Raw genomic sequence first — 12,173 nt, forward strand, 5'->3', positions numbered from 1 at the left:
ACATAAAAAAGTTTATTTTTTATCGTACTAATGATGTGTTTAAGAAAAAAAAAAAAAAAGAAAAAAAAAGAAAGAAAATAAGAAAATATGTCATATCGTTTTTCGAAGTCATATATCGAAGTAGTTAGAGAGTAAAGAAAGGATATTACTGTAGTTTAAAAAAAGTAAATTGGAGCAAGCAACAAGGTCCGTGGAATCTGGTCTTGGAATTCACGATCCAGTTCACTAGACTCGCTTCGAGCCGGTTTTAAGCAGGTGTATCGAAGGATTCAACGAACAAAGTACGATCAAAGTATTCCTTCATGGCATCTACAACGAGGAATAATTTTAAGTGAAACTTTCACGGCTATTTGGTTTTAATAGTTGATGGTAAAAAGTTATGCCATTAATATTGATATACTCATGTTTTAAATGCATATTTCAAATCAAGTTTAAAAAAAGATATCATGTTGCATCGATAAGACTTTCATTAGTCGATAAAGAACACAGTCAGGTAGACTTACCAATGGTGTAAAGAACCACTTTCGAATCTTGTCTTTTTTAAGGAAGAAGTAACAGGTTAAATGAAGGACAGGGTCAAAGGCAATGAGGTTGACGAATACCACATATTACATTTAAGCAACATTTCAATCATTTTTTAAGGTTAGCGAAAGTTTCACGTGGGTTTCGTACTTGGTCGGTAAAGAAGAGTTAATTTCGAAGAAGAAATGAACACATTACTTCTCTTAAAATAATATTTACTATTCGTAATATGATAATTTGAAATCAAATCGTGACTACCATGTACTCCTTTCAATACATCGAGTAAGCCTTTGACCCTGTTTATGTTCTTTGAAAGAGGACGATAACAAGTTGTACCAATGAACGGAATCGACTTTACTGTAAATTCCGATGAGTGTAATGTACCGTTACAGCTTTGCGGAACCCTTCACCTCAATTCGCATCTTTTACATTTTTCTTTTTCTTAGTTAATAGTCTAACTCTATGCGAGTACACCATTTTGAACATTTATTACAAATCATTGAAAATTCATTCATATTTTTTACTTTACAAAGGCACGTATTTTCTTCTTTACATCTCATTTTTTTTTGTTTTATTTATTAGATGATAAATATTGTCGAATATACATAATTTTAGTGAGCAACGATTTATAGTCAAGAATTATTTTTACCATCCAACAATTTTTTGAAATTAAATTACATCAATAATCAATTTACGTGCTACTTTTCTATCGAATGCATGTGTGCATATGTGCATATAATATATATATATATACTTTTATTTATTATTAATTTATCGTTTTTTATATGTACGTTATATTTATAATATTTAACTATCAACACATCGTTTTTATTTTTATTGTGCCTTTAAAAGGTTATTCATAAAGTTTAATTTAACCTGAAAAATATTTTCTTTGATAATTGACATTTTTATTCATATCAATTGTTATTGATTTACTTAAAATTTATATAAGATCCATGAATAAATTGGAGTTAATTTTATGTTTAGATTTTTTCTAAATAATCATAATTGAAAAAAAAGATATAATTGAATTCAACTAAATTCTAATTGGTCAACTTAAAAATAATGGTTACACATTTGTTTATAGTAATAATACTGTCCGTACAAAATACTGTAAAACTTACGATTTATGTTGGTAGTATTGTCAATGCAGAAACATATTATTTTAATTATTATCATTTTTAAATCTTCAAATTAGAAATTAATTTTAAATATTTAGACTACGTTTAGGAAAAATTAATTAATTAAAAAAAAAACAAATACAAATAAAAGAATAGAAAACAAGAATGAAGTATAAAAAGAACTAGAAGTTATGATAGTAAATTTTACAATACGTTTCCGTTCTACTATGATTCGTATTCGAAGGAACTGTAGCAGCAGCCATGTTGGCCAATTGATTGAGCATTCGCGTCAGTACATGATTTGTTAGATATTTTTGTTCTAATATTACATTTTTCTAATTCTTGAACGTGTTTTAGAATTAACGTATTGCGAGGAATAATATTTTCGTATTTTTACGTGATTAATTTCTCGATAAATATTTAAAAAGGGAATCAGTTTTGGCACTCAGCCGACTGAGAACTTAGTTCTCTGCACGGGACTTTCAACATTTACATCTTGCCAAAATGATGTATACGGTAAGATAACTTAAATATATTTAGATTGCATAATATAGGTCTGTTAATCTTAGACACTTTGTAGTTTTGTAATAAGAATACGTAATAGGATTTTTTGTCAATTATAAAAAATATTTCAATTATGAACACAGGGAACAACCGCTTCGCAGGACACCAGGTTCAGCGACAAAGAGAAAAAACTTCTCAAACAGATGAAATTTGGTGACTCTTTGACTCAAAAGGTAATAAATACCAAAATAATGATTACATTGCCTATGGGTTTATTATTTATGGTAATTGTAAAAGTTTGATGCATTATTCTGTGCATATATAGGTCGATATGAGTAAGGTAAAACTAGATGTGATCAAGCCATGGATTACAACGAAAATTACGCAGATGCTAGGCATGGAGGATGACGTTGTAATAGAATTTGTGTATAATCAATTGGAAGAAAAGGTAAGACATTCATCATATCACTTTGGGTAGATTCAGCGATATAGCTAATTTAAGTTTAGTATCGTTTTATCGAATGAATTATAAAATGCGTTCACTTGGCTTTTTCCCCTCATCATAGGATATCGATAAATACACGTTATTTCAGCATTATTTTTGGTACAATTTACAGACATTTAGATCCAAAATCTGCACGAGTTGCCGAATTTGGATTGGTAAAGCAACAAGGCAAAAAGATAATATCTTATCGTACTTGCCTGATTGCTTTTTAATTTGGTTAAATGTCACTGTTCCTGAGTATCCTGATTTTTGTGAACCCAAGTATCTCCTCCAAGCATATTCATTTTCAACAAAAGAAAACTGATGTAGCTGATCTTGTCAGATTTAATCTGTGAACATAATGTCTTATTGCATATGTTTGAATTCCCCGTTAGTATAAGTAGAGACCGTTGGTGGGGCTCAACCCTTTAGTCCAAATGGCATTCGGATGTGCTCTTCCCTACATCCGTATGGCCGCCTTTCTATCAACCAGTTGGCAGCTGCTATATCAACATCAGCTTAGAACAACTGCTGATTCTTCAGCATCTTGGCTGTACTCCTGGTATCATCATTACAACGTCATCGAGGGAAACGACTTCACATCAATACTATCATCACACATCATGCTGATTATGCTGCGGGTCCTGTTTAATTCAACCTTCTTGGAGCCCTTCTCATCTATGGTATTTCATCATGTGGCTTTATAGCCGATGAAATACATGACTGCAGCATCCACGAGGATTGCCTTCGTCATAGCTGCCACTACACTTCGATAAAGGTCGTCGAGTATCGAGCTACCACTGCAAGAGCTGTACCCAGCTTTTGTCTGGGATTCGAGCATCGCCAGCATTCCAGAGATGCTTTCTTCTGTGGGGACATCACACAACAACGCACACCTTCCGATCACCTGCAGACACCTATCATCGACATCGACATCTTCTGGGAGCTACGCATCGCTGCAGTACACAATCAACCTTGTGCTGAATCAACCTGAAAATCACCTTCCTGTGCCATTATCCATGTTGCATAAACATGGATCTTAATTGGAGCCGGTTCTACCTGGTGCTTGCAGATAAACCATCGATCATCACCTGGAATTAGCAGCGAATAGAAAAATCTTTCCAGTCAACGCTGGAAGTATCTCTTCAATGGTTTGACAGTCTTTGTCAATGGAACAGGTTGGTGAAATGGTAATCCTTTTATTCTGCATTAATTCTTTGACTTTCCTATTTCAGCATTTCCAATATAGCATTTCATGAAATTACGAAGATCTTATGAAGGTATCTGTATGCTTGAGATATTTCTGCATTTATCGATAAAAATATTTTTCTTAGCAAGTGCTGTTGCCTCTCTTACTTCAGGTTATTTTATGTGCGGTTCTGTGATGCGGTGGGTAAGATATGACAAATCTGCTTTTTCGAGGGGGAAAAGCAGTTAGTAATAAATTAGGATTAGTAATTTTGTATTATATATTTTTTGTATATATATATATATGATGCTTGCACAAAGGTATATATACGAGTAAGATTTGTTTTTCTTTTTTTTTTTTCCTTTTTACAAATCTCTCGAGCTTTTCGTAAATTGACAAATTTATATGCTATGTATTTTACAGTTTCCTGATCCCCGAAAAATGCAGATCAACCTCACGGGATTCCTTAATGGAAGGAATGCTCGATCTTTCATGGGTGAATTGTGGGAACTGTTGGTTTCTGCTCAAGAAAGTGTTACGGGCATTCCGGAAGCTTTCTTACAGCAGAAAAAAGATCAGATTAAAAAACGCTTGGTAATTATATCTTGTCATCTTCTTTCTTCAAATTTCTCTCTTGTTTTTGATTTTTGTCCATATTTGCAAGGCATACTATAGAAATTTATCCACTTATCATCTTATCATGATTCGCTGTCAGAAATAATAACAATTGAAAAGCTAAATAAAATGTACTACTAAGAAGTTAGGTTCATTGATTGAAAAATTGATAATTATTAATTATTGTATAATAAGTAATAGTAAACGTTGTTATTATAAAGTAGAATAATATATTATTTAGGAAGAACAAGAAAAACTGCAAGCATCTTTAGCTGAAAAAGAAAAAGAGAAGGAACGTGAAAAAGAAAAGGATGAGACAGACAAGATAAAGAAAGAAGAGAAGGAACGTGCTTCTTCAAAAGAGCACAGAAGAGATAGAAGTAGAGATCGCGATAGGGACAGGTATGTTCTTTATGTTATAAATAATATATATATATATATATATATATATATATGTGATAACAATGGTGAAACCTATACTTTGTGTTAATGTAGAAATAAAAGGAGTAGATCAAGAGATCGACACAGAGATCGTGATAGATCAAGCCGTAAAAGGAGGTCTTCTTCGAGATCACCTAGCAAGAATTCTCTCAAAGATAACGGAAAAGATATGTCAGATATTAAAGTTGAACGTGAAGATTCACCACAACCCGAAAATGCAATACCATTAATGCCAGTCAAAACTAAACCGTAAGTATATACCATTGGTTGATGATGATATTTATTTGTAGTTTTCCTTAAAATTCATTTGTATTGTTATATATTATTTATTAGAGAAGCAGCAGTCGCAATATCCAGATTACAAGCAAAGTTAATGAGCATCGCTGATGGTAAAAAGAAAAACAATCGTACACCATCACCTGAGTCATTGGATAAAACAACCAGAAAATCTAGATCAAGATCTAAATCTCCAGCAGCAACGCGTTCCAAGAAATCTAGATCAAAGTCACCTAGTCGAGATTCAAAACGTAGATCACGATCGCCTGGTACGAAATTAAGACGATCTCGATCTAAGTCCAGATCACGAAGATCTCGATCGCGATCACGATCTAAATCAAGAAGATCCAAGTCACGTTCGCAAGATCGTTTAAAATCAAGAAGATCCAAATCGAAAAATTCAAGATCACGTAGCAGATCACATTCAAGATCGAAAAAATCCCGATCAAAAAGTGGCGATCGTGGTAAATCTAGAAAATCGCGATCCGCCTCGAGCGATTCGAGATCAACGAAATCTCGTTCGAAATCACCAGACAAACGAAAGGACAATATTGATTCTAATAGAAAACGTGATAATAGTACTAGCAGTAGTTCTGGAACCGAAGGAGACAAAGGTGCAAAGGATAAAAATGATTTTGAAATAAGGAAAAAGAAGGATGGTGTTCAGGCTAAACGATCTTACAGAAAAACTAATAAAGATGACAGCGGTAGCGACAGTGATTCGAGTCGTGAGAGAAAATCAGCACCCAAAAGAAGAAGTCCATCACCACGTAAGGAAAGAGGAAGAGATAGATCCAAGGAAAGAGATAGATCTCGCGATAGATCTCGAGATCGCTCGCGAGATAGATCACGTGATAGATCACGTGATAGAACAAGAAGGTGAGCGCTAATAGAATTTTCATTAAAGACTGTAAAATAATATTAGGTAATAATTGAGAAAAATGCTTTTTAGGAGATCGTTGGATAGAGAACGTGATCGACGAAGGGAACGAGAACGAGAAAGGGAGAGAGAACGATTGGACAGATATAGCGGAAGTCGTAACATGCGACCACCATCAGTACGCAGAGCACCTAGTAGGCGAAGGTAAAACACTAAGTACTATGATAAGTCATTTCGTAATGATTGCTTTTGATAATTGTAGTGTTACAGTATAAAACGTTTCAGAAGTCCACCACGTAGAAGTCCGGCAAGATATCGTCGAAGATCACCCAGTCCTGGAGATAGACGAAGAAGGAGATCGTTGGATCGTAGGAGGAGATCATCGGAGAGACGCGACAGACGACGATCACCCGATCGTCGAGACAGTAGACGTCGTTCATCAGATGGAAGAGATAGATCGCACAGGTATGATAGATCGTCGTCTCGTGACAGATCGAGTAGACGAGAACGGTCCAGAGATAGAAGGGATAAGGATCGTAGATCGAGATCTAGGGATCAACGATCGTCGGTGGATCGTATAAGAGAGGGAAAACGATCTCCCGATCGTTCTAAGGACGACAAGGATAAAACGAGGGACAAGAAGGTCGATGAAAAAGTTAAACGATCGACCGACACGGGATCGCGAAAAGAATTACGAAACGGAAGGTCTAAGTCGAGTAGCTCGGAAAGTAGCGAAAGTAGTACCTCTAGCAATGAGGATGAATCAGTTAGGTGAGTATTATGTCTTTCTTTTCTATCTCTTTCTTTTCAGAAGCTACGGTTATCCAGTTATATGAGTATTCTTTGATTGACGCGTTTTATTAATACTTTAATGTTATTAAATCACATTTTATTTTCTTTTAACATTTATACGTATTATGCTCGCAGAAAATCGGTCGAAAGAAAATCTCAAGAGAAGCACGATCGAGAACAGTTGGACGAGAGTAAGAGGAAAGAGAAAGAGAAGATTCTTAAAGAAGAAACTATGAAACGGGTTGAAAAGGATGTGAAAAAGACCGAGTCAATCTCTGTGAAAAAGGCTGAACCAAGCGTTTCGCCAAAGAAACAACAGTTAACTGTACTTCCTGTTACCAGACATAGGGTAATTACAAATCTTCCTCTTTTATTTTTATATATATTTAACATTGACAAAAATAAATGTTTGAAATTTTAGTTCTCCAAGAGTTTGTCCCGTACACCTTCACCATTTAAGAAGACAGAAGACATCATTGCAGCTGCTAAGTTGAAACAACCGTCAAAGTATGTACACGCATCCATCTGTATACATACATTCATTCATTTATTTATTTATTTCGTATGATTATATAATGATGCAATATATTGTAATTGTAGAGAAGATTCTAAGGAGGAATCACCAAAAATAGGCGAATCAAGTTCGCAAACATCTGGCGAAGCTTTTCTTTTGAAAAAAGATGATAGAACAAGCAAATCAAGTAAACCTACATCGGAAGAGAAAAGAACTGGTCAAAAAACTATTGAAACAGTAGCACCTAAAAAACCAGTTGATTCTATGAAACGTGTTAAGAGAGACAAACGGGATGGATCTACGGATTCTGACGATAGTGAGACTGAAGGTAAAAATTAAATGAAATTTCATTTTACAAAAGTACTTTATTATTTGATTAAGAATTAAAAATACAAATATATAATTGTATTTTATAGGGAAAAAGAAGGTAAAGAAAGTAGATAGATCTAGAAAATCTAGAAAAGTTTCTTCCGACGAGGACAAGTCTGATAAAAGCAAAGCTGGCTCTAGTTCAGAATCTGAAGATGATAGAAAACATTTGGACAAAAGTAAAAAACGTGATTTAAGTCGAGGAGGTAAGAGATTTGAAGAAAAGATTTATTTTCAAAACTAGATTTATATATACAGTAGTTTTGTATTACAACTATTTATATATGATAAATTTGTTAATCAGATTCAATTGATGATCGAAGTAAAGACAGAAAGGACAATAGAAAACGTGAAGTAATTGAAAGTGAATCTAGAAAGCGTAATACGAAAAAGGACATAGAGGAAGATATAAAAAAGGTTAAGAGATCTAGAAAAGATTCTTCATCTGCAGAAGAGGATTCAAAAACAAAAAGAAGTAAAAATGATGACGACAAATCTAGATCAAGAAAGTCTAAGAAGGATTCAAGTTCTGATGATGAACCGAAAAAGTCAAGAAAGAGAAGAGACAGTTCTTCCGAAGATGAAAAATCTAGAACACGAAAAACAAGAAAGGATTCAACTAGCGATGATGAAACTAAAACCAAATCGAAAAAATCTAAACGAGATTCTAGTACCGATGACGAAGACATTGTGGAGAAAGATACTAAAAAGAAACGAAAAATTGATGATAGTTCTGACGAGGAAAAAGTTAAAAAGAAACGTAAGAAGAAGACCAAAACTAGTACAAGCGAATCAGAGGTTGGTATTTAAATGTAATAATATCGTAGAGTATAGTAATAGTAAAAAAAAAAAAAAAAAAAAAAAAAAAAAATCATTTTTCTTTAATTTCATTTATGTGCAGGAAAGTGAAGTTGAAGAAAAGAAAAAGAAGAAGGATAAAAAGCATAAGAAGCATAAGAAACACAAAAAACATAGAAAACACAAAAAGAAGAAGGTCGCAGATTCGGACGAATCCGATATAAGTGAAGGGAATACAGAAGAACTAGAAAAAAAACTACGAGAGAAAGCATTAAAATCAATGAAAAAAGGACATAGTATTGAAAGAAGTGATTGAGATTATTATGTGTCGTATTCAAGATCGTGTTACCTAACATGTATTCTTACCACAATGTACTGATCAAATTGATGAATTATCTTGTTTATTACTGGAAAGAAAGCGAGGTTAAATTTGAACATTGACCATTGAAATTTGTTCATTATAACACCAGCTTCTAATCCTTACACTGACATGTCATTTAACAAGTAATTCATTTGTATAATTCTTATATACCTTTGAGAGTGCATATTTTCATTTTTATTTTCATTATTAATATAATCTTAGATTATTAAGATAATACTAGGAATAATTTCATAAGTTGATACAAAAAAAAAGAACAAAAAAAGAAAACACGAATACAGTAGTACGTTGTTATTACATTTAAATATAGCTATTTTTTTTTGTCCTGGAATAGGACGCAACACCTCTCTATACACCTTTAAATTTTAACAATATTCAAATATGTAGGCACATGTTGAGTTAGGAAACTGTTTACTTTTACTTTATTCTTATCACTAAGCGCAGTTATACATGTGTCACATACCTACTTTTAGCGAATTGTTTCTTGTTATATAGCACCATTGCGATACAAAATGTCTAACTTATTTTCATTTGTATAATTAGTTTCACTGACGAAGTTTGCATTTAGTATATAATAATTTATATATTACATATAATGTTATTTTTACTGTACAACTCGAAAAATGAAGATATTTTGGCGTCGCTACCTACTATCATTTCATTCGACAACCTTTACTTTGTAATAATCATTAATTTTATCTGCAAACTTTAAAAGTCGCCATAACGAATTTATACGTGATGTCATTTACTTTATAATTCACGTATTCCTCTTAGTATTTGAAATATATCATTTTAGAAAAAGTGTGATAATAATGTTCGATAATTTCTATAGTTAAATTATTTATTATGTCTTACGTTCATATATACAGTATCCATCTATTTAGACGAAATATAATTTACATTTCAACCGTTTAGGTATTCAATTTATATATGAGAGATATAATAAAAATGTACATATAAAACATTGAATATTTTGGTGCTTTAAATAATATATCTAAAAGCAGTAGGTTTCGTCTTTAATTGTTATAAACTAAATCTAACATAAACAAGACTGTACATGACTTATATATAACTTCAATGATGAATTGTATTCATCATTTTGTAATTATACAGAAGATAAGTTGTCAAATGCACTCGTGGAGTTAAGGAACATAGAATTCCATTCTGGAGAGCATATTAATGTATTAGTAACTTTTCCAAGATTAATGAGTTCACCATCCAGTTCAACTGTGTTTAGCTTTGCAGCTATAAGATCCTTAAATAAGAATGTATTTTGAAATATTATTAGCAAATGTATTTAATACATTTCTATTATCAAAGGATAAATTTATCATTGATTACCTGTCGAAAACTCTGAGTAGATCCAACATTTACATGTAAATTGCTTTTGCCTAAACATAAGCGTGCATTTCCAGATTTTAAAATTTGTAATGTTCCAATCATACCAGCTTTTAAGCTACTCAGAGTAAAATTCTTCTTGGAATTATTTTGATTTTCTTTCTCTTGCGTTGTATTATCATTTGCAATCTTCGATTTTGGCTCATAATTATCGTTACTTGCTTCTAAACCTGGTAAGCACTCAGGAAACTGCAAGTAAATAATAAATCAATTGTTAATAATATTTCGTAATATTATTTTATGAAAATGTAAAAATTCTAATACCTGCATTAACATATAGGAATGTGCTGGGTTCTCAGCAATTTGTGAAATATTGTCCCATAGATTTAATGATTCTATAGGTTCGCTTTTTACATATTTATCCTTTTTTATTTCCTTCTTTACTTTCATTACTGCAAATTTGTATTTTATAATAGAAGATAGATTATAATAATGAAATAATATATTATACGTTGCTTACCAGTGCCATTTTCTAAAATGATTGGTTTTTGATCTATCTCTTCTTCATCATCCAATGTACTAGTTTCAGTCTTAGGTTCAGTTTTAGGTTCAGTTTTAATTTCAGTTTTAGGTTCAGTTTTAAAACGATTGTCTATAATTATTAACGAAAATAAATTATAATTGTACTCGTTTTTTATATTACTGTCATATTAAAAGATTCATACTCTTTTTTATTATGGGCAATGAAATAGGAGCATTATAGTGTCCTAAATCATCTGTATCATCATCATTTGTATCTTCATCAATGTCATCATCTTCAAATTCTTTTAATTGTTGCTCTTCTTCCTTATTAATTACACGATTTAAATTTAATACAGGTTTTTCTAATATAGGTTGTCTATCAGAGCTATATCGTCCTCCTCCTTCTCCTCTGGCCCTTCTACGAATTTCATCATTTGTACCTTGGGAAAATACACCCGAAGTCTGGCCATACGAAGAAATACAAATGAAATATAAGTTTGCTGCTTTATCAAGAAAGAGATAAGTAAATAATTCAAAAATATACTTGAATAAGATTGCTATTGCCTCTGCCTCTTCCACGATCAGATGATCCACGACCTCTTCCTCTACCTCTTTGCTTAACTGATTTGTCAGAATCATTTTTAGTTACCGCTGTTTCCCTGTATACAAATATTAGTTTTATCGTTGTTCAAGTAATAATATTTACAAATATTAAATACGAGAATAAACTTACTCTTTCTTTCTGTTTCGTTGAGTATTCAAATTTGGTACATAAATTTTCTTCGTCTTTTCAGTCTTAATATTTCCACCTAAAGTTAAATCACGTGGTAATCTAAAAGACGTTAATCGTGTAGTCGTGGGTGCAACGCCTGGTTCTGTTTTAATATTATTAAGATTTATTGGTAAAGAAGTTCCTGGTTCTATTTTGATTTGTACATTTTCTGGAAGTGCTGGCTTTTTATTACCACTTTTATCAGATGCCATTTCTAATAATTCTAACAAATTCGTTTATATTAATAAATATCTTTAAAATGTTCACGCTTTGATCAAGCGGCTGTAAACAGTGATGCCAGGACGTGAGATCTTTTCTCCTGGTATTACTGGCTATAAATAAGAAGTTTCTAACCTATACGTCTATCTCAATACACCACTTATAAAGTCACATCAATATTTCCCTTATACATTGCTGCCAATCGTAAAAATACAAATTTACAGCTGATTTATTCATTTTATTAGAAAATTGTCAAATTTTTGCAAAGAATAAAATGATATAATATAATATTAGAAATTTTATTATTTTTAATAAAAAAAAAACCACTTCAATTTGTATTCCTATCAAAAAATAGTCTCATAGAAAAATTTATGACTTAAGTATTAGGTGAGAAAAGTTGTCAGCCAATCAAATATTGAAGCCGCCATGTTTTGTTAT

General features: G+C 32.1%; 2 protein-coding genes across 5 annotated transcripts; one reads left to right on the forward strand and one right to left on the reverse strand.

Annotated features, from left to right (window-relative positions):
- The first annotated feature begins 1,882 nt into the window (after nt 1–1,882).
- Srrm1 (Serine-arginine repetitive matrix 1) lies at nt 1,883–8,946 on the forward strand. Of its 4 annotated transcripts, none has more exons than XM_015335621.2 (15): nt 1,883–2,159; nt 2,291–2,380; nt 2,473–2,595; nt 4,244–4,414; nt 4,677–4,837; nt 4,931–5,125; nt 5,210–6,031; nt 6,105–6,236; nt 6,318–6,803; nt 6,960–7,173; nt 7,246–7,331; nt 7,425–7,666; nt 7,755–7,913; nt 8,012–8,505; nt 8,609–8,946. In XM_015335621.2, the coding sequence occupies exons 1-15, from the start codon at nt 2,148–2,150 to the stop codon at nt 8,819–8,821; spliced, it is 3,600 nt and encodes a 1,199-aa protein (XP_015191107.2). In that variant the 5' UTR covers nt 1,883–2,147; the 3' UTR covers nt 8,822–8,946. The 4 variants fall into 4 exon arrangements, with proteins under 4 accessions (XP_015191107.2, XP_015191111.2, XP_015191108.2 ...); XM_015335625.2 differs by having other exon boundaries at nt 6,318–6,497; XM_015335622.2 differs by lacking the exons at nt 1,883–2,159; nt 2,291–2,380 and having other exon boundaries at nt 2,473–3,821.
- An 833-nt stretch (nt 8,947–9,779) lies between these two features.
- On the reverse strand, nt 9,780–12,059 carry RpIIIC53 (RNA polymerase III subunit C53). Its single transcript, XM_015335619.2, has 7 exons — nt 11,478–12,059; nt 11,289–11,403; nt 10,948–11,206; nt 10,743–10,874; nt 10,547–10,674; nt 10,226–10,471; nt 9,780–10,139 (listed from the first exon to the last, which is right to left on the reverse strand). The coding sequence occupies exons 1-7, from the start codon at nt 11,726–11,728 to the stop codon at nt 9,990–9,992; spliced, it is 1,281 nt and encodes a 426-aa protein (XP_015191105.2). The 5' UTR covers nt 11,729–12,059; the 3' UTR covers nt 9,780–9,989.
- Between the last annotated feature and the right edge of the window lie 114 nt (nt 12,060–12,173).

The sequence above is a fragment of the Polistes dominula genome, unplaced genomic scaffold (genome assembly GCF_049000335.1).
Source record: "Polistes dominula isolate Pdom_NZ unplaced genomic scaffold, Pdom_raw_medaka contig_79, whole genome shotgun sequence".
Taxonomy (NCBI): Eukaryota; Metazoa; Arthropoda; class Insecta; order Hymenoptera; family Vespidae; genus Polistes; species Polistes dominula.